Source organism: Eleutherodactylus coqui, chromosome 8, assembly GCF_035609145.1.
Source record: "Eleutherodactylus coqui strain aEleCoq1 chromosome 8, aEleCoq1.hap1, whole genome shotgun sequence".
NCBI classification, from domain to species: domain Eukaryota; kingdom Metazoa; phylum Chordata; class Amphibia; order Anura; family Eleutherodactylidae; genus Eleutherodactylus; species Eleutherodactylus coqui.
Genome location: NC_089844.1, coordinates 178,032,658 through 178,053,608, shown reverse-complemented (window position 1 = coordinate 178,053,608; position 20,951 = coordinate 178,032,658). Strand labels below are relative to the sequence as shown.

Genomic DNA, 20,951 nt, shown 5'->3' with positions numbered 1-20,951 from the left:
TCTATATTAAGTATAGGGTCTGTAGCATCTTTATCAGCACTACTATGATGTATAGTAATGTTGGGTGTCGTTTCCTCTATCCTTTGCCTTCTCTTCTCTGGACTGTTGCTGGGGGAAGCTATGGTTGCATTCCCCTCTCCCTGTTCAGTTTGAGAAGCAGAAGATGGAGCTGTACTGCCAGGCCCCTCCCCCTTCTTCCTTATGCTGAGTGGGGCCATTTTACCTTTCCTTGTTATTTTCTGCCCTGTTATTGATGGCTCTTAAGGTGGAGACTCTGCTTGCTAGATGTGGTGTGTGTGGCTGGAAGATGAGGGACAGGAGGAAGCCCGCTTACCACTTCTTCTGGGCGCAGGGTCCCCCCTGCCTGCCGCCCACGTCTCCTCACCAGTCAGGTCTCTGTCTGCTGCATCCCCCATCACCCGCTCCCCTTCTGCATTACGTGCTGAGAAGAAGTTGGTCAGGCGCTTGAGACTCGGCTTGGTTTGTCACCTCCGTGATGTCGCTAGATGCCTCGTTCCCTCCAGCAGCTATTGCTGGTGAGTTCTTCCCTCTGCAGTCGCTTTGAGTTGCTACGGGTGAAGTGTTCTAGCGGAGCTCACAGAAAGACGTCCGCCATCATTATGTAGCTATATGTAACAATATAGCTGAGGATCAGTTCAGGGTAAGTAATGCAATGCAGTTAGCCAGTTCTAGGTTGTGCAAAGATCTAAGTCACCTGTCATTACCCACGCTATTTGTGACAGATGCCCGAGATCTTGGGAAACACTGAGGTTACTTTGCTGTAATCCAGCCTAAAGTGCAGACCTACTGTAATCACCTGATCTGAACGCCTCTTGCTTTATACACGGTGAGCAGATCCGGTGTGCATCTTCTCCTGCTCTGCCTTACAATGAAGAAATGCTCCTTGCAAGATGAAGTTTGTGAACAGACAGCACACAACAAGGAGCACACAGGCTGCAGCCCAGGGGACTAGGAAGATTTCTGGCTATATCTGAAAGATGAAGCTATTAATGAGCATCTAGCTGAATACTCATACAATATTTTACTTCATTTCTTTCTTACAGGTTTAAAAGACCAATCAATGGTTACATTTGACTTAAAACAGTTTTCAGATCTTTTAAAAACCCCAACTAGTACTAAACCTTCTGTTGTACTGAAACATCCCAATTTTTCCTGTGTTACTGCTACTGGGGAACAAGATACATCAATTAATGGGAAGGTTATTTTATACTTCCGGGTAGTCTGTCCAGAGAAGGAGGATCATATGGAGTACAGAATTCACCTCTACCTGCTTCATCCTGACATACCCCACCTGAAGGTAAAACTGGAGTAATCATTGTATAATGCAGAATATGGTGAAAAACCACCCAATACAGGGAGGTGAAAAGCAGGGGACCCCTTAGGGTGCCCTCAGTGGTAGCCCAAAGCCAAATCAATCAGTGACACAGTGTGCCTACAGCTGATGTGTGACTGTGTCCACTTTTTAAAGTGTTTCTGAAATGGTATTGCCATTAGGAGAAGTGACCTAATTCTAGGTCTAGAAAGGTCATTGATACCTTACTGATGTTGGGCGTGAATGTTAGACCCCAGTTGTTGTCATTGAGGGTCTCCGTGAAATACTTGGCTTCAGTAATACTCCCTTGCCATGTGGTCTATATACGTCCACTAGTAAATCACTCTCTCAGCCAAGGACACCAGTTGATGAGATAAAGGAACATTTTTCTACAAATTATAACTTGACAGAATTTAGTGACATCTACAAAAATGTTGATTTTTATGCACAGACATCGATTCACAGCATTCCTTCTAATCTTAGAGAAAACCCATGAGCCCCAATGTAACTGGTACCTGCCCCTTTTCCATAGAGTATTGGGTCATGTTCATAGGTGATTGCACACAATCCATCTACAATGTACATTTCTGTATCTATCGCTTGTCATAGCTTTCTTTTTTCTCCCCAGGACCTTGATGACCTGAAGAGAGATCATGGGTTTAATAGGATTGATAAACCATCCCAAACCACCGGCAGTGTGTACACCGAAACAGACTACATGATCAATCTGATTGGTGAAGAACTGAATCCAGATATACAGCCCAAGGTAACAGTAAATGTATGAATTAGTGCAACACCCCAGAGGGATACCCCAGACACTTGACGCATGGGGAGAGCTGGGAGGGTTAAGTGTTGGCTTGTCACGGTGGCAGTTACCAGGCTCTTTTCCCAGAGGGATGATACATAGTCAAGGCCAGAGCAGGGTTGCAGGCCACAGCTACACCCTTAGGATAGGGAATGCCAATAAACAGGATGACGGGGTAGTACCATGTTTCCCCAAAACTAAGACCCTGTCATATTAATTTTTTACTCAAAAGCGGTGCTAGGTCTTATTGTTTGGGGATGTCTTATTAAACTTACCTAGCAGGCTTGGTCCTCGTCCCTGAGGCTTGGTCCTCATCCCTCGTCCCTGAGCATTGATTGGCCAATTCATAAATTCCACCTCCACAATGCGATGGCCGTGATTGGTTCTCGAGCACTTCTCAGCCAATCAATGCAGCGCTGGATAAACCGATCACAGCCATCACATTGGTTCATTGAGTGCTGCATTGATTGGCTGAGCAGTGCTCGAGAACCAATCAGAGCCATTGCTTGCTGGAGGCGGGATTTATTAATCCTGTAACCAGGAAGTGATCTTCTGTTGGCGGATGAGGACTGCAGGAAGCATACTAGAACTCCAGAGAGCAGTGGTCAAGACCCAGACCAAGCCTGCTAGGTAATGTATTGCTTTTAAAAAAAAAATGTAATGCAGCTAGGGCTTATATGCCGTGCCTTCCCGACAAACCCTGAAAAATCATGGTAGGGCTTAATTTTGGGATAGGTCTTATTTTTAAGGAAACAGGGTAGTTGCCACAGGTGATGCCACCATTCGCGCACAGCGGTATCTTACACAGCAGAGAATAAACACAGACACTGTTTTTCTAGTACCTCGGGTACCCAGGAACAGTTAGGGCCCGGTATGAACTTTACTTGAGATATCCCAGCAAAACAATTATTACACAACAATTCAGGTATAATTCTTCACAGTGCAAGTAAAAGAAAGAAGATATCAGAGGTCAGGGAGGATACACAGGATGAAACCGGTCCTGCAGTCCACGTTATCTGCTAGGTGCCACTCCTGGACAGGGAGCACTCTAGAGGAGGAAGGGGGTAGTGGTCACTCCACAGACACTCTAGCAGCAGTTTATTAGCTTTCAGTATTTACACTTGGCGCTGGAGACACATGGGTGTGAAACCTTAAGTAGCGTACTTCTACACGGTGATCCTGACTTTAGACGGCCGCGTAGGAACAACTTGAAAACCTAGATTAGTACCTCTGCACTGGCTTTTTCAGGAAAAGTGATTACATACAAAGGCTTTCTCTTGCACTTGGGCTCACTCCATTCTCATTCAAACTCAATCGCTACAGGATATCTCTCCTCCTCTTCCACCTCCCACAGCCTTGTCCTATTAGGGTACTTTTACAAGGAAAACTCTTGGCCCCTTAAACACCTGACAGCCGTCCCAATGCACTCTAATGCTGTCACCCAGAGGCGATAGTCATTCAGTGGATGGAGGTGGATCAACCAGGTGTCTCTTCATGCTTTCTGCCTCCATTCAGAGTAATCAGCAGTAGTTCATAGATGAAAGCTGCTTATCTTGGCTCAGACAGCACAATGGATTTGCCATTCTTCCTTTTGTCATATTGTCATAATGATGTGATAACATTCAGTTTCACTGTGGACTGAAGTATGATATGAACCCATGTTTTATTTTATCATGTAACTTTTTCAGGAGGAACCCATTTTGGGCTTTAACCCCTTAGTGACCATCAATATGTGTTTTAACTGGGTGATGTCTGGACTTTATTCTACAGGGCTGTAAAAACTAGCTGGCCCTGTAAACTCAAGCTCCAGGGTTGGGGAATGTGACAGCTCCCTGCTATCTGCTGCCAGAGGTAGACAGGAGCCTGGAGCTGTCATCGAGGGCCACAGTGTGCAACCCCCAGTCATGCAATCTATTGGATAATCACAATCATATGAAAGTTGTTAAAAAAAAAAAAAGTTTCATCTCTTCTCACGCATCCGATGAAACTATTCACGTCTGCCCTCCGCAATGTCCAGCAACAAAATGGTACTACAAGGACCTGCTGCAGGCTTCTGTGCATGTGCTCCACCGGGAAAATGTAAAATCTCCTTGCTTATGGCTACCAAAGGTAGCTGAGAGCGTGGAGATATCACAGGGGGCAACGGTACGGGGTCCCTAATCACATGGTCACTGTTATTTAATTTATAATGGCCACCATGTAAAGGTTAGAAAAAAATTTAAGTTTCAGCTCCCCCCATGGATCGGATCCGTGAAAGGAGAAGAAATTACTTACCTAAGTCCCCCAGATTTGTCATCTGCCGGCATCTTTATCCACGGGCCTTTTCCTGGCTTCTGCACATGTTTGTTGGCAAAATAGTGAACGCAAGCGCAGAAGCTGGGGAGGGCCCTGAAAATTTTAAATCTCCTTACTCCTGGCTACCAAAGGTAACCAAAAGCCTGGAGCAGTGCCCAGGGGCCGCGGTCATCGGTCCCCGATCACGTGATCGCCGTTATCCAATGGGTTAAGGTAATCACATAAAAGTAAAAAATAGTTAAAGTTTTACCTCCCCTCACAGATGAAACTTCATACCAGAGGCTTATAAATTTGTCCCCCAATGCAATCATCTTTCACGGACCCTCCCCGCCTTTTGTGCATGCACCTGCCAGTAAAATGGCGTATGCAAACGCAGAAGCTGAGGAGAGTCCAGGAAATTAAAAATCTCTTGCTCCCAGTTACTAAAGGTAGCCGAGAGCCTGGAGCAGTGAGCGGGGGCCTCCTTGAGCAAATAGGAATTGTGAATTCCACACACATTTGATACCCAAATATACACAGATCAATCAAATGCTTTGGATTAAACAATTCCGTTCACATAAGCAGGTCGGAATAACGTAATCCACTCGCAGAAAATAGAATTCAGCATGTTCTATTTTACCACGGATATCTGCAACATAGAGACCATTGTGCTCCATAGTCGTGAATATACCCACAGCCCATACGCAGCAGTGCCGATCCCATTGAAAGCAATGGAATAGAATGCCGCGGACTTCTGCCACAGCTGTGACAGCTGTGGCAGAGGATTCCTTCATCCCCACGGGCTGCAAACGGACCTTGATAAGCTGGGGGCTTGGGTAGAAAAATGTCAAATTAAGTTTAATATTGATAAATGTAAGGTTATGCGCATGGGCAGGAGAAACGGATGTCACAAATATACACTAAATGGGGTACTGCTAGGGAAAAGGGATATGGAAAAAGACCTTGGGGTACTAGTGGACTGTAGACTTAACTGGAGCAATCAATGCCAATCAGTTGCTGCAAAAGCAAATAAAGTCTTGGGGTGCATTAATAGAGGCATAGGGGCGAAGAATAAGAACATTATTCTTCCACTATATAAGGCACTTGTCAGGCCAAACATTGAATACTGTGTACAGTTTGGGACTTGAGGGGGTTCAAAGAAGGGCGACTAAGTTAATACACAGAATGGGAGGACTGGAATACCAGAGAGACTATCAAAATTGGGAATATTTACTCTGGAAAAATACGGTTAAGGGGTGATCAAATAACTATGTATAAGTACATGAGGGGACAATACAAGGATCTCTCCCATGATCTGTTTATACCCAGGACTGCGATGGTCACAAGAGGGAATCCTCTATGTCTAGAAGAAAGCAGGGTTCATCACCAACACAGAAGGGGGTTCTTTACTGTAAGAGCAGTGAGACTGTGGAACTCTGTGCCTGAGGATGTGGTGATGGCAAAATCCATAGAGGAGTTTAAGAGAGGACTTGATTTTTTTCTAGAAAGCTATGATATTACCGGATATAGACATTAGGTGACCAGCGGGGTTGTTTATCTCAAATGTTGGTCCAGGGATTACTCTGGCTGCCATTATGTAGTCAGGAAGGAATTGTCTTCCTCTGGACCAACAAGGAAGGGGTTGAAACTGGCTGAACTAGATGGACATTGTCAGTTTAACATACTATGTTACACAAATTCTATTGGTCTATTTTTACCACCTAAATGAAGTACAATATGTCAAAATAAGGGTGGCTTCACTTGAGCATGTTTTTGTGCATACATAGGTGTGTACGTGAGTGCGCACCCATGTACGTGCAAAAACACTCATGAATGCAGGTCCGTGCATTGCCTTCAATGGAGCCATGGCTGCAGATGTTTCCTTCATCCCTGCAAGGAAAAAGAATTCCCTGCTGCACCTGCCACATCTGTGACAGATGCAGCAAAGGAATTCTTCATCCCTGGGGGAATAAACCAGCTGTCGGCATCCTGCAATTGTTTTTCACGAAAGGGCTTTAAATATAAGCCCTTCCCTGAAAAACAAGGAAAAGAGGTGTAAAAAATAATAAACACCCCATAGTCACCTTCCTTCAGCTGCCGGGGCTAAGCCGTGTCCTTTCAGCACTGTCCCCGACTCTCCAATGCAGTTCTTTCAGCAGCCAGGGATTTAAAATCCCCGCCTGCTGAAAGAGCTGCTTCAGATTGGCTGAGGTGCTCAGCCAATCACAGGCAGTTCTCGCCTGTCAGTCATTCAGTGAGCTGCCTGTGATTGTCTGAGGTGCTCAGCCAATCACAGACAGCTGCTTCTGATTAGCTGAGTACCTTCTGAGCACCAGCCTGCTGAAAGAACTGCATTGGAGAGCCGGGGACAGAGCTCAGAGGACGCTCCTGAGCCCCGGCAGCTGAATGAAGGTGAGTATGTGGTGTTTATTATTTTTTACACCACTTTTCCTTGTTTTTCAGGGAAGGGCTTATATTTAAAGCCCTTCCCTGAAAAACAATTCAGGGGTGCCGGCAGACCATTGTCTTCAATGGAGTTGCCGGCAGCAGCCGCAGCTCCATTAAAGACAATGCGTGCATTCCCTGTGGTGCACGCATGTCCTATCTTTGCAGGCACATGCCTGTAAAGCACAGATATGTGCACACACCATCGGGAATGCATTGGTTCTGATAGAAGCGTGTTTTGTGCATGTGTGAAGCCACCCTTACTTGGATATGCGAAGCCTTTACAGAGTTATTTTATGTGACACATGTCAGTGATGTAAAGTGACATGTCAGATTTCCAAAGTTTGACTTGGTCAGTAAGGCGCAAACAGGCTTCATGACTAAGGGGATAAAGACAAAATATTCCGTTTTTTTTTATTGTCACATTTCAAAAACCATAACCTTTTCATTTCTTATTTACATTGCTATGTACATTGTATGAGGGATAATTACGATAACATTGTTTCTTTCTTGTTTTTTTCATACCATGCATTGCAGGATATAAGTAACATTTTAATTTCATTTTAAGGGTCATTACATTTACGTTGATACACGAGGTGTTTAGATTTTTTTCTGCTTTACATTTTACTACTTTTGCATGATAAAAGCATTTTTCATAGAAAATTACTTTTTGTAGCACTACATTTAGAAAACCATACGTTTTTTTTCCTTTCTCTGCGGATTTAGCTTTCTACGGCCTCGGTCAGACGGGCGATTTTTGGTGCGATCTGCGCATGCGATCGCTGTTTTTATAGAACAATTGCTTTGCAATGGTATCGGACACATGTCGCTCATCTCTATTCGTGTACATTATATCCTTGATTTTGCTGATGTTCATATGTGTTTTGTTTCCATTACAAGCATAGATATGGTTACATCAAGGAGAAAATGTGTTCATCTTCCTGATGTTTTCTGTTTTCATTGGCGCGGAATACACATTCCCTCAGTAGAGACTAGCTGTAACGGACTTTGTGAAAAGAGCTTATTTAGCTTACTCCACAGTGAAACTGGGGGACCAAAATGAGTCGTGGGCACCACATATTGTGTGCAAAACATGTACAGAGGAGCTGCAACAATGGTGGAACAGGAAAAGGAAGTGCATGAAATTTGGTATAGCAATGGCATGGCGCGAGCAGAGCAACCATAGCGATGACTGTTACTCTTGTGTGGTCAACATAAAGGACATCAATGGGAAAATATTTGGATTCAGCCTACACTAAATGCCCTGCAGCACATTCAGAAGATATACCTGTCCCAACATGTAGCAGCCTTCCAGAGCTCTCCGAAGACACATAAAAACCGGCTCTGCTGAGCAACATGACAGTGTTTTCAACGGGCCTTCATAAGCTGCATCAGGTTTCAATCAAAGAGAACTGAATAAACTTATAAGAGACCTAAATCTTCCAAAGAAAGCATCTGAGTTTTCAGCTTCCCAGCTGGCAGAAAAAAGTTTAACCGTTAGCGGGAACTAAAATAACAGCATACCTCAACAGAAAGGAAGAGTTACTGCCATTCTTCACAAAAGAAAATGATTTTGTTTTCTGCAACCATTGCCGAGGGTTACTGATGAAACTGAATGTGAGCGAATACACACCAAGCTAATGGTGGCTGTTCTTAGATAGCTCCAAATGAAGCCTAAAATGTGTACTTCTGCATTACGGAAACAGATTCAGGTCAATTCCTGTTGGTCACTCAGTTAGTATGTGGGAAGATCAGGCGACAATAGCCACAGTCCTATAGAAGATAGCGTATCACAATCACCGATGGGTCGTCTCTGTGGATTTGAAAATGGTGACTTTCCTTCTAGGACAGCAGAGCGGGTATACAAGTACCCATGTTTCCTACATCTGTGGGACAGCAGAGCTAAAGATCAACGCTGGGTGAGAAGACAGTCCTTGGAGAGAAACATGGTTCCTGAAGAAAACAATATGACAGAACCTTTAGTGGACAGAGAAAAGATCATATCTAGAGATGAGCGAGCGTACTCGTCCGAGTATTAGGGTACTCGATATGTTCGTTACTCCAGACGAGCACCACGCGATGTTCGAGTCACTTTCATTTTCTTCCCAGAAAATTTTGCGCCCTTTTCTGGCCAATAGTAACACAGGGAAGGCATTACAACTTCCTCCTGTGAAGTTCCAGCCCTATCCCACCCCCCTGCAGCGAGTGCCTGGGGAGATCAGGTGCCACCCGAGTATCTAAACTGCGGACGGCCGCGGCTCGCCACAGATGCATGCTGAGAGACATTAGGGAAAGTGCCGTCTTGCTGTAGCTGCTATAGGGAGAGTGTTAGGTGTTATATTCGTCTTCAAGAACCCCAACGGTCCTTCTTAGGGCCACATCTGACCGTGTGCAGTACTGTTGAGGCTGCTTTTAGCAGTGTTGCACTATTTTTTTTTTTGTATATCGGGCATGCAGACCATAGCGTCCTCAGTCTGCAGTCATTTTACTGAGTATAGGGGCAGTACTGGTGAGGCAGGGACAGTGGTACAGGGAAAGAGATATACTGGCTATATAGGCAGTGGGCTTTTTCAAAAAAATTGGAAAAAAAAGTCTTTGGGCTGCCTGTGACCGTCTTCAGTTTACTGCGTGTCTACTGGGAGTAGTAGTCGCTCACTTATTACCCAGCTAGGTGTTACTGCAGCCTTGCGCATAATTTTTTCTGGCTGCACTGTGCTTTCAATAACCACAGTCATCCTCCAACAGGGAAGTCCATATACAGGCTATATAGGCAGTGGGCTTTTTCCCCAAAAATTGGAAAAAAATACAATATTTGGGCTGCCTGTGACCGTCTTCAGTTTACTGCGTGTCTGCTGGGGGTACTAGTAGTCGCTGATTATTACCCAGCTAAGCGTTACAGCAGGCTTGCGCATAATTGTTTCCTGGTTTCGCTGTGTCCGTTACATGATCGGGAGGGAAACAGTATACATATATACGCTGCATACGGTGTCTGTCTGGCTTCTCACCTCACCATTTAAAAAAATTGAAGCAAAATACTTAAGGCCTACCACTGGCCTTTGGCCACTTGACTGTTTCTTCGCTGTGAATTCCAGTAGCTGATTGATACGCACCTACGTCTCACTACAGGCTTGCGCATAATTGTTTCCTTGCTCTGCTGTGTCCGTTACATGATCGCCGTCATCCCGCCACAGGGAAACAGTATACATATATACGCTGCATACAGTGTCTGTCTGGTTTTTCACCTCACCATTTTAAACAATTGAAGCAAAATACTTAAGGCCTACCACTGGCCTTTGGCCACTTGACTGGTTCTGCGCTGTGAATTCCAGTAGCTCAGTCATACGCACCTAGGTCCCACTACTGGCTTGCGCATAATTGTTTCCTGGCTCTGCTGTGTCCGTTACATGATCGCCGTCATCCCGCCAGAGGGAAAGAGTATACATATATACGCTGCATACGGTGTCTGTCTGGTTTTTCACCCCACCATTTTAAACAATTGAAGCAAAATACTTAAAGCCTACCACTGGCCTTTGGCCACTTGACTGGTTCTGCCCTGTGAATTCCAGTAGCTCAGTCATACGCACCTAGGTCTCACTACAGGCTTGCGCATAATTGTTTCCTGGCTCTGCTGTGCGTTCTGTAAGCGAAGTCAGCCTGCAACCACAGGCCAATAAGCGGCACATTTAATTACAGCGTTCTGTTTCTGCTCTACTCGTAATATACCATGCTGAGGGGTTGGGGTAGGCCTAGAGGACGTGCTCCCCCTATACTGCTGCTAGTGATATGTTACTGGGGCCTGTCCCTAATGCTACCGCTGAAATGTTACTAATTCTGGGCTCTGCCTATACCGCTGCTAATGCTATGTCACTGGGGTGTGGAAACGGAGGCTTCCCAAAGACATGATGGTGGCGAGGCCATTTCCCACCAACACAGTTACTGTTAAGGTGCATATAACCATGGACACGTGGAGAGGACACGTAGTGCCTCAAAAACATCCCTCTCCTCCTCCAACAATGAAAACATTCTTTCCAAATACCTTTGCATTGGTCCGTCTGGTGGCAGTTCAAGAATTTCACCTTTAACGACACAACAAGAGAGCCCCCCGCCACGGCCCACTTAATCCTGGCCACATTCCGAAAACCAACTAAATAAAACCGCGCTACTAGGTCCGCAGTCGCGACCACATTCCCACCAACGCGGTTACTGTTAAGGTACATATTACCAGTCTGACTGGGGCATGCACTGTGGGCCGAAGCCCATCTGTATTGTATCTGACGTTAGCTCTGCTGAGCAGGATACATTTATGTACAGCCGGTGGGTTCCAGGGAGCCACCCATGCTGTGGGTCCACAGGGACTTCACATTACGGATTTGTACCTACCAGTGTCTATGTATTAAAAACCCCGGTCAGACTGGGGCATGCAGTGTGGGACGAAGCCCACCTGCATTTAATCTGATGTTACCTCAGCTGTGCTGGGCACTGCAATGGGATTTGTTTATGTACCGCCGGTGGCTTCCTGGGACACACCCATGCTGTCGGTCCACACGGACTTCACATTAGGGATTTGTACTTGCCTGTGTCTATGTATTAAAAACCCCAGTCTGACTGGGGCATGCAGTGTGGGCCGAAGCCCACCTGTATTTAACCTGACGTTAGCTCTACTATCCGGGGCACTGCATTGGCACAAACTACAGGAGCAATACAGCGCTAATGAGACGTGCACAGCTACGCTAGCATTGGAGTCCGCTGTAGGCCCGCGATTGCTGAGGGTTTGTGCAGAGGCCTATGTCCTGGGTGCAGTGAAAGTCCGCTTCCAGCCTAGGATTGCTGAATCTGTGGGCCGAGGCCTATGTCGTGGGCGTGGTGCAAGTCTGCCATGTTTGGCCGCTCATATCAATTTCTTGTTCATGCCTTGGGTTTCCTAGGACCCACCTATGCTGTTGGTGCAAACTTAGTTCCCATTGCGGTGTTTGACCTGTCTGGCACAAAGGCACTGACTGACTTGGGTAGGGGGCAGAGCGCTGACGGCTTTCCCCTTGTAGTGTGGATTGAGCTATGTGACACCTTGACAGAATGAATAGTGTGTGGCACGTGGATTCCCCATTGCTATGCCAACGTTTGCAGCTCCTGACGGAGGTGGCACAGGATTGGAGTTCTCATTGCTTCTGTACAGCATTGTGGGCTATAGCCACGCCCCTTTTAAAGAGGGTCGCTGCCTGGCCCTGCCATCCCTCTGCAGTGTGTGCCTCCGGTTCCTCCTCATGGCAGATGCACTTATAAATAGACATGAGGGTGGTGTGGCTATGAGGCCAGCGTGTGGCATGAGGGCAGCTGAAGGCTGCGCAGGGACACTTTGGTGTGCGCTGTGGACACTGGGTCGTGCGGGGGGGTTGGGCAGCATGTTAACCTGGAGAAGTGGCAGCGGAGTGTCATGCAGGCAGTAATTGTGCTTTGTTGGAGGTAGTGTGGTACTTAGCTAAGGTATGCATTGCTAATGAGGGCTTTTCAGAAGTAAAAATTGTTGGGAGGGGGGGGCACTCTTGCCGCTATTGTGGCTTAATAGTGGGACCTGGGAACTTGAGATGCAGCCCAACATGTAGCCCCTCGCCTGCCCTATCCGTTTCTGTGTCGTTCCCATCACTTTCTTGAATTTCCCAGATTTTCACCAATGAAAACCTTAGCGAGCATCGGCCATAAACAAAAATGCTCGAGTCGCCCATTGACTTCAATAGGGTTCGTTACTCGAAACGAACCCTCGAGCATCGCGGAAAGTTCGACTCGAGTAACGAGCACCCGAGCATTTTGGTGCTCGCTCATCTCTAATCATATCGCCACCATTGTACATTAAACTTGATTTGATGAAGCAATTTTTAAATGCTCTCAGAAGAGATGGAACGTGCTTTGACTACATATGTAGAAAATTTCCTATGAACATGAGTCACGTGCGCGGTTATCATTCTGTATGGTTGTAAAGAATCGCCGCTAACTACAGGCACTCGTGGAGAATATGTTTGTTGCATATGAGTGTCAAGTTGCGCTGTCTGTATAGTCATTTGGATTGATTTCTGTTAGGTCTTGATGATGTCAGCGGCGAACAGCGGGAACAATTTCACCAAGAAATAAGGAGACTTCCAGTCCGGTGCTACCTTGTGAGGAGGCCGAGTAGGGAGCTCCCACACTATTCAAGGCTGCAGTAAACCGCCAATCAAGGCAACACACATCTACTCACTCCCATTGGAAGAGATAAAGTGCAGAAGATATAGAGGAAGCATTTCGGGTGGTTTATGTACCGTTACTTACTGTGGAGCCATCAGAAAGCTCATCCAGCACATTCATTACACAGCTGCGACAAGATGGCGCATACACAGGAGCTGGTCAACATGGTGGTGAGCAGAGGTGAGGCAGAAAGCGAGCAGTAGAATTTACAATTAACCCCTGCAGCTGAGGTGAGCGGACATCCTCCTGACTTTAAGCAACTAGCACAAGAAGTGGCACAGTAGATAGCTCCAGACATACAAAAAAACACCGGAGCGTGCCCTGCAGTCCCCTCTAGCACACCTTCATGAGGAAATTCCATCCACTGTACAGAGAGTGAAGGCGCTGGTGCAGTCCGTACAGGAGCTGCACAACATGGAGAATGGGGTGGAACTGCCCAGGAGAGAACAGTCGCTTACTACCCAATGCATGGCAGATAAAATAGACGACCTGGAAAGCCGCTCACGCAGGAACAATTTGAGACTAGTAGGATTATGAGAAGACATAAAGCAACCAGGTTTGTTTAATATATGTGAGAAAGAGCTCCGAAATGCTCTTGGAATGGATTACTATTGCAGAGGGTAAAGGGTTCACCATATAGGTTCGGAGCTGGCAATACGGAGGGGCTCCCCCAAGGAAAACACACAGCAAATTCGTCCGCGCCAAATTATTATGCGCCTACTAGACTTTAATGATAAAGTTGCACTCCTGTGGGCTTTCGGTGCCAGAAAAAAGCCCCTTCGCATAAACAATGGCAGAATCCTACTGTTTGAGGACAACTCTGTGGAGGTAGTGAGACGCAGGAGAGCGTTCAGTAACATCTGTACGTCACTGTACAAGAAAAAGAGCAGGTTTAAGCTCCAATATCCAGCAGTGCTTAAAGCGTTCAATGAAGATGGCAATTTCAGGGTTTTCTCAACCCCAGAAGCTGCAGACTCAGGAGTACTACAGTCTTCACATAGGGGCGCACACCAATTTTTCCCAGAGGGGCTTGATACACCAGAGGCCAATGCAGAGGCGATGTATAACACCAGAGCCCCCAACGGGGTAGTAACAAGGGTACAGATAGAGTACCAATCTCTTCTTCAGCCTGAGAGTATGCAACATTGTCTGATCCACTGTAGTAGACTAACTAAATTTGTGACATTACAGCAGGCACGGCTGATTACTACAACTTCATGATAAAAATATCACAATGACTTTCTGGCATTGAAAATATCAAAAGATGGTGAGTTAAAGGAGTGAAAACTCTTGGATCACTTCTCCTTCCGTAATTAAAATACTGAACAGCCAGAGATTAAGTGGCTGTATGCTAGGTTTTAAAGGGTTAACAGGGGTAGTTGACAGCCTGGAGGCAGTTCTTTCTGTTATTTGTTGCACTTCCATAGTTTTTTTCTTTTGTGATAAGCTATAGTAATGGAGTGGTTAGAATCCAGCCTGAGGGTAAAGGGTCCTACGTGGCAAAAAAAGGTAAAGTCCCAAAGCTAACGTGAGAGCACTGCAAAACACCACAGGGTTAAAAACAAGATCTGGAGAAGGAGGTGTAGTAGTGCAATCCTTCTCCAAACAATACATCCGGTATAACTCAGGTGTGACTAAGAATCGTGAGCTAAACACTATTGGGACTGGGAATAAGTTGATAGTTGGTAACCAGACCGAGTTATAAACTAGGTGTTTTCTGGACTTTTCCTTGATCTTCACTCTTTTTTTCTCTCTTTCTCCCTCTTCTCTTTTCCCCAGATCTCAGGAGGGACTCGGCTCACTTATGCTTCTGAAAAACTTCACACTTGAACAGAGGCAGCAGAGATGGGTTGACTCTCTATTCCAATTTGGTCAGATTTAGTATTGTTCTGTCTTCTTACACGTTCACACAGTGTGCAGTCTGACATTCAGTTTAACCATTTCTGTCTTCCAAATAAACAAACTGTTCTTCTTAGTCTGACAGGTTTATTGGATAACAGATCGTAGCATACGAGTGTGCATTCGATGCAATTGATTGCTTGTGATAAATGTAAAACTATAACAATACAGATAATTGACATAAGTATGATGCATAGGAAGCATGCATAACATTACATAACAGTAACATGAAGGTACATGGTAAAATGGCTGCTACACATAGTGCTGCATGGCTAACTAAACAGTTACAACTCCCTGAGTAACAACACAACTGACCACTGAACAGCTCTGCATAACATATTGTCTCAGAAACAAAGGTAGCTTTCTTACCAGATATACTTTTATAAGGATAGTGGAAATTGAAGAGGAGGGTGCAAAAGGCAAGTCTGTCTTGAAGCTGGGAGTTCCTTCTTCCCACAATGCCTTGCAAACTAACCATAATGCATCAGTCTTTGATAGAAAAACAAGGTGTCATACACTTTTAACACAGCTAGATGGTGCTGTAACCACTAAACACCTAAAATAGGCTATTATGTTACTTCGATTTCTGCTGGGCAGAACAAGTATAATCTATATATATATAAAGACGAAAGCCCTCACTCACTCGCCACTAATTCTCCAACTTCCCGATGTCGTAGAAACTTGAAATTTGGCACGAGAATTGATTATGTCATAAATAGGAAAAGCTAATGGGTCCCAACTCCATTATTCAATTCTAGCGCAAAAGAACTAGCGTCCAAATTTTATGTATAGAATCTAATTCTCTCACTTCCCGATGTCATAAAAACTTTAAATCTGGCACGAGCATTGATTATGTCATAAATAGGAAAAACTAATGGGTCCCAACTCGATTATTCAATCCTAAGCTCAAAAGAATTAGCGTTCAAATTTTACGTACGTATTCTAATTCTCTCACTTCCTGATGTCACAGAAACTTGAAATTTGGCAAAAGCATTGATTATGTCATAAATAGGAAAAGCTAATGGGTCCCAACTCGATTATTCAATTCTATGCGCAAAACAACTAGCGTCCAAATTTTACGTATGGAATCTAATTCTCTCACTTCCCGATGTCATAGAAATTTGAAATTTGGCATGAGCATTGATTATGTCATAAATAGGAAAAGCTAATAGGTCCCAACTCAATTATTCAATTCTAAGCGCAAAAGGATTAGCGTCCAAATTTGACGTACGTAATCTAATTCTCTCACTTCCCGAAGTCATAGAAACTTGAAATGTGGCACGAGCATTGACTATGTCATATTTAGGAAAAGTAAATGTGTCCCAACTTGATTATTCAATTCTAGTGCAAAACAACTAGCGTCCAAATTTTATATACGGAATCTAATTCTCTCACTTCCCGATGTCATAGAAACTTTCAATTTGGCACAAGCATTGCTTATGTCATAAATAGGAAAAGTTAATGGGTCCCAACTCGATTATTCAATTTTAAGCGCAAAAGAATTAGCATCCAAATTTTACGTACATAATCTAATTCTCTCACTTCTCGATGTCATAGAAACTTGAAATTTGGCACAAGCATTGATTATGTCATAAATAGGAAAAGTTAATGGGTCCCAACTCAATTATTTAATTCTAAGCGCAAAAAAATTAGCGTCCAAATTTTACGTACGTAATCTAATTCTCTCACTTCCTGATGTCATCTATATATATAAAATTGAATGTATGCGTGTCTGTCTGTCTGTCTGTCTGTGTGTTTGTCCTTTATGCGCTACTACACCTTTCATCCGATCGCCATGAAACTTTGGGAAGTTGTTGAGTACACTCCTGGGAAGATTATAGGCATAGTACAACTATCCTACGATAAATGGCGCGCGTGCGTACGTCTTCGACAGTTACGCCCCCCCACGTAGATCGTTCGATTTCCATCACTGCCACTTATTCTCTCACTTCCCAATGTCGTAGAAACATGAAATTTGGCACGAGCATTGATTATGTCATCAATAGGAAAAGTTAATGGGTCCCAACTCGATTATTCAATTCTAAGCGCCAAAGAATTAGCGTCCAAATTTTACATACGGAATCTAATTTTCTAGCTTCCCAATGTCATAGAAACTTGAAATTTGGCACGAGCATTGATTATGTCATAAATAGGAAAAGTTAATGGGTCTCAACTCGATTATTCAATTCTAGGCGCAAAAGAATTGGTGTCCAAATTTTACGTACGGAATCTAATTTTCTCGCTTCCCAATGTCATAGAAACTTGAAATTTGGCATGAGCATTGATTATGTCATAAATAGGAAAAGTTAATGGGTCCGAACTCGATTATTCAATTTTAAGCGCCAAAGAATTAGCGTCCAAAATTTACGTACGGAATCTAATTTTCTCACTTTCCGGTGTCATAGAAACTTGAGATTTGGCAGGAGCATTGATTATGTCATAAATAGGAAAAGCTAATGGCCCCCACTCCATTATTCAATTCTATGCGCCAAAGAATTAGCGTCCAAATTTTACGTACGGAATCTAATTTTCTCACTTTCCGGTGTCATAGAAACATGAAATTTGGCACGCGCATTGATTATGTCATAAATAGGAAAAGCTAATCGGTCCCAACTCGATTATTCAATTCTATGCGCAAAAGAGTTAGCGTCCAAATTTTGCGTACGGAATGTAATTTTCTCACATAGAAACTTGAAATTTGGCACGGGCATTGAATATGTCATAAATAGGAAAAGCTAATCGGTCCCAACTTGATTATTCAATTCTATGCGCAAAAGAATTAGCGTCCAAATTTTATGTACGGAATCGAATTCTCTCGCTTCCCTATGTAATAGAAACTCGAAATTTGACACGAGCATTGATTATGTCATAAATAGGAAAAGTTAATGGGTCCCAACTCGATTATTCAATTCTAGGCGCAAAAGAATTGGTGTCCAAATTTTACGTATGGAATCTAATTTTCTCGCTTCCCAATGTCATAGAAACTTGAAATTTGGCACGAGCATTGATTATGTCATAAATAGGAAAAGTTAATGGGTCCCAACTCGATTATTCAATTTTAAGCGCAAAACAATTGGCGTCCAAATTTTACGTACGGAATCGAATTTTCTCGCTTCCCGATGTAATAGAAACTTGAAATTTGGCACGATCATTGATTATGTCATAAATAGGAAAAGTTAATGGGAAGTTGTTGAGTACACTCCTGGGAAGATTACTGGCATAGTACATCTATCCTACGATAGGTGGCGTGCGCGCGTGCGAGCATCGTCGTCCGTTATGACCCCCCCCCCAGACAAAGATTGTTTGATTTCCATCTCAAGCACAAAAGCAAAAGGCATTACGAGCAACGGGGTGCGTGTTCAACTACAAAATGATGCATCCGCCGAACGTATCACAAGACAATTCCTGGATATTGAGAATGCTGAGGTAAAATAAAAGCTGTGCTGTGATTGGTTGCTATTAGAGATGAGCGAGCATACTCATCCGAGCTTGATGCTCGTTCGAGTATTAGGGTGCTCGAGATGCTCGTTACTCGAGACGAGCACCACGCGGTACTCGTCTCGATTAAACGAGCACTGACCATTGAATTCAATGGAGCTGGCAATACAGCCGGCTCTCTTGAAAGCAATGGGCTGTCAGCGATTGCTGGATGAATTGTCGGGAAGAGCTTAAATATATAAGCCCTTCCCTGCAATTCATCTAGAAATGTGTAAAAATAAAAAATATATATATAATCACCTGGTCCCGGCAGAACGATGTTAGCCCATTGAATTCAATGGAGCCGGCAATACAGCCGACTCCATTGAAAGCAATGGGCTGCCGGCGATCGCGGGATGAATTGTCGGGAAGGGGTTAAATATATAAGCCCTTCCCTGCAATTCATCCAGAAATGTGTAAAAATAAAAAATATATACATACTCACCTGGTCCCGGCAGACGGAGTTCAGCGCGGCAGGCTGCAGTTCTCCTGAACTGCTCTGAACAGCTGTGAGTAGTATTCAGCAGCCGGGGATTTAAAATCCCCGCCTGCTGAATGAGATGCCTCTGATTGGTCACAGCCTGACCAATCAGAGGCATCCCTCACTCACACCCATTCATGAATTCATGAATGGGTGAGTGAGGGCTGCCTCTGATTGGCTCAGCGCAGGGACAGCTGTGTGTCTGTCTGTCTGTCTGTGTTTGTCCTTTATGCGCTACTACACCATTCATCCGATCGTCATGAAAATTTGGGAAGTTGTTGAGTACACTCCTGGGAAGATTATAGGCATAGTACAACTATCCTACGATAAATGGCGCGCGTGCAAGCGTCGTTGACAGTTACACCCCCCCCCCCCACGTAGATCGTTCGATTTCCATCACTGCCACTAATTCTCTCACTTCCCGATGTCGTAGAAACATGAAATTTGGCATGAGCATTGATTATGTCAAAAATAGGAAAAGCTAATGGGTCCCAACTCGATTATTCAATTGTAAGCGCCAAAGAATTAGCGTCCAAATTTTACGTACGGAATCTAATTTTCTCGCTTCCCAATGTCATAGAAACTTGAAATTTGGCAGGAGCATTGATTATGTCATAAATAGGAAAAGGTAATGGGTCCCAAGTTGATTATTCAATTCTAAGCGCCAAAGAATTAGCGTCCAAATTTTACGTACGGAATCTAATTTTCTCGCTTACCAATGTCATAGAAACATGAAATTTGGCACGGGCATTGAATATGTCATAAATAGGAAACGCTAATCGGTTCCAACTCGATTATTCAATTCTATGCGCCAAAGAATTAGCGTCCAAATTTTACGTACGGATTCGAATTCTCTCGCTTCCCAATGTAATAGAAACGTGAAATTTGGCAGGAGCATTGATTATGTCATAAATAGGAAAAGCTAATGGGTCCCAACTCTATTATTCAATTCTATGCGCAAAAGAATTAGCGTCCAAATTTTACATGCGGAAGGTAATTTTTTCACTTTCCAGGTGTCATAGAAACGTGAAATTTGGCACGAGCATTGATTATGTCATAAATAGGAAAAGCTAATGGGTCCCAACTCGATTATTCAATTCTATGCGCAAAAGAGCTAGCGTCCAAATTTTGCGTACGGAATGTAATTTTCTCACATAGAAACTTGAAATTTGGCACGGGCATTGAATATGTCACAAATAGGAAACGCTAATGGGTCCCAACTCGATTATTCAATTCTATGCGCAAAAGAATTAGCGTCCAAATTTTACGTACGGAATCGAATTCTCTCGCTTCCCAATGTAATAGAAACTCGAAATTTGGCACGTGCATTGATTATGTCATAAATAGGAAAAGTTAATGGGTCCCAACTCGATTATTCAATTCTAGGCACAAAAGAATTGGCGTCCAAATTTTATGTACGGAATCTAATTTTCTCGCTTCCCAATGTCATAGAAACTTGAAATTTGGCACGAGCATTGATTATGTCATAAATAGGAAAAGTTAATGGGTCCCAACTCGATTATTCAATTTTAAGCGCAAAACAATTGGCGTCCAAATTTTACGTACAGAATCAAATTTTCTCGCTTCCCGATGTAATAGAAACTTAAAATTTGGCACAAAAATTGATTATGTCATAAATAGGAAAAGTTAATGGGAAGTTGTTGAGTACACTCCTGGGAAGATTACTGGCATAGTACAACTATCCTACGATAGGTTGCGCACGCGCGTGCGAGCGTCGTCGACAGTTACGCCCCCCCAGACAAAGATCGTTTGATTTCCATCTCAAGCACAAAAGCAAAAGGCATTACGAGCAACGGGATGAGTGTTCAACCAGAAAATGATGCATCCGCCGAACGTATCACAAGACAATTCCTGGATATTGAGAATGCTGAGGTAAAATGAAAGCTGTGCTGTGATTGGTTGCTATATATTATACCGCTGAGGTAGAATGAATGCTGCGCTGTGATTCGTTGCTTTTTTTTTATATTGCTGAGGCAGAATAAAAGTTGCGCTGTGATTGG

The 20,951-nt window shown here is 44.0% G+C and overlaps 1 protein-coding gene across 1 annotated transcript in view; it reads left to right on the top strand.

The window, feature by feature from the left end:
- The first annotated feature begins 1,069 nt into the window (after positions 1-1,069).
- LOC136577248 (NACHT, LRR and PYD domains-containing protein 1b allele 2-like) overlaps positions 1,070-20,951 on the top strand; it is a 51,046-nt gene continuing 31,164 nt past the window's right edge. Inside the window, exons 1-2 of the mRNA XM_066577072.1 lie at positions 1,070-1,318; positions 1,962-2,099. Of these exons, the coding sequence (XP_066433169.1) occupies positions 1,082-1,318; positions 1,962-2,099 (375 nt within the window). The 5' untranslated portion in view covers positions 1,070-1,081. The remainder of the gene's footprint in view (positions 1,319-1,961; positions 2,100-20,951) is intronic.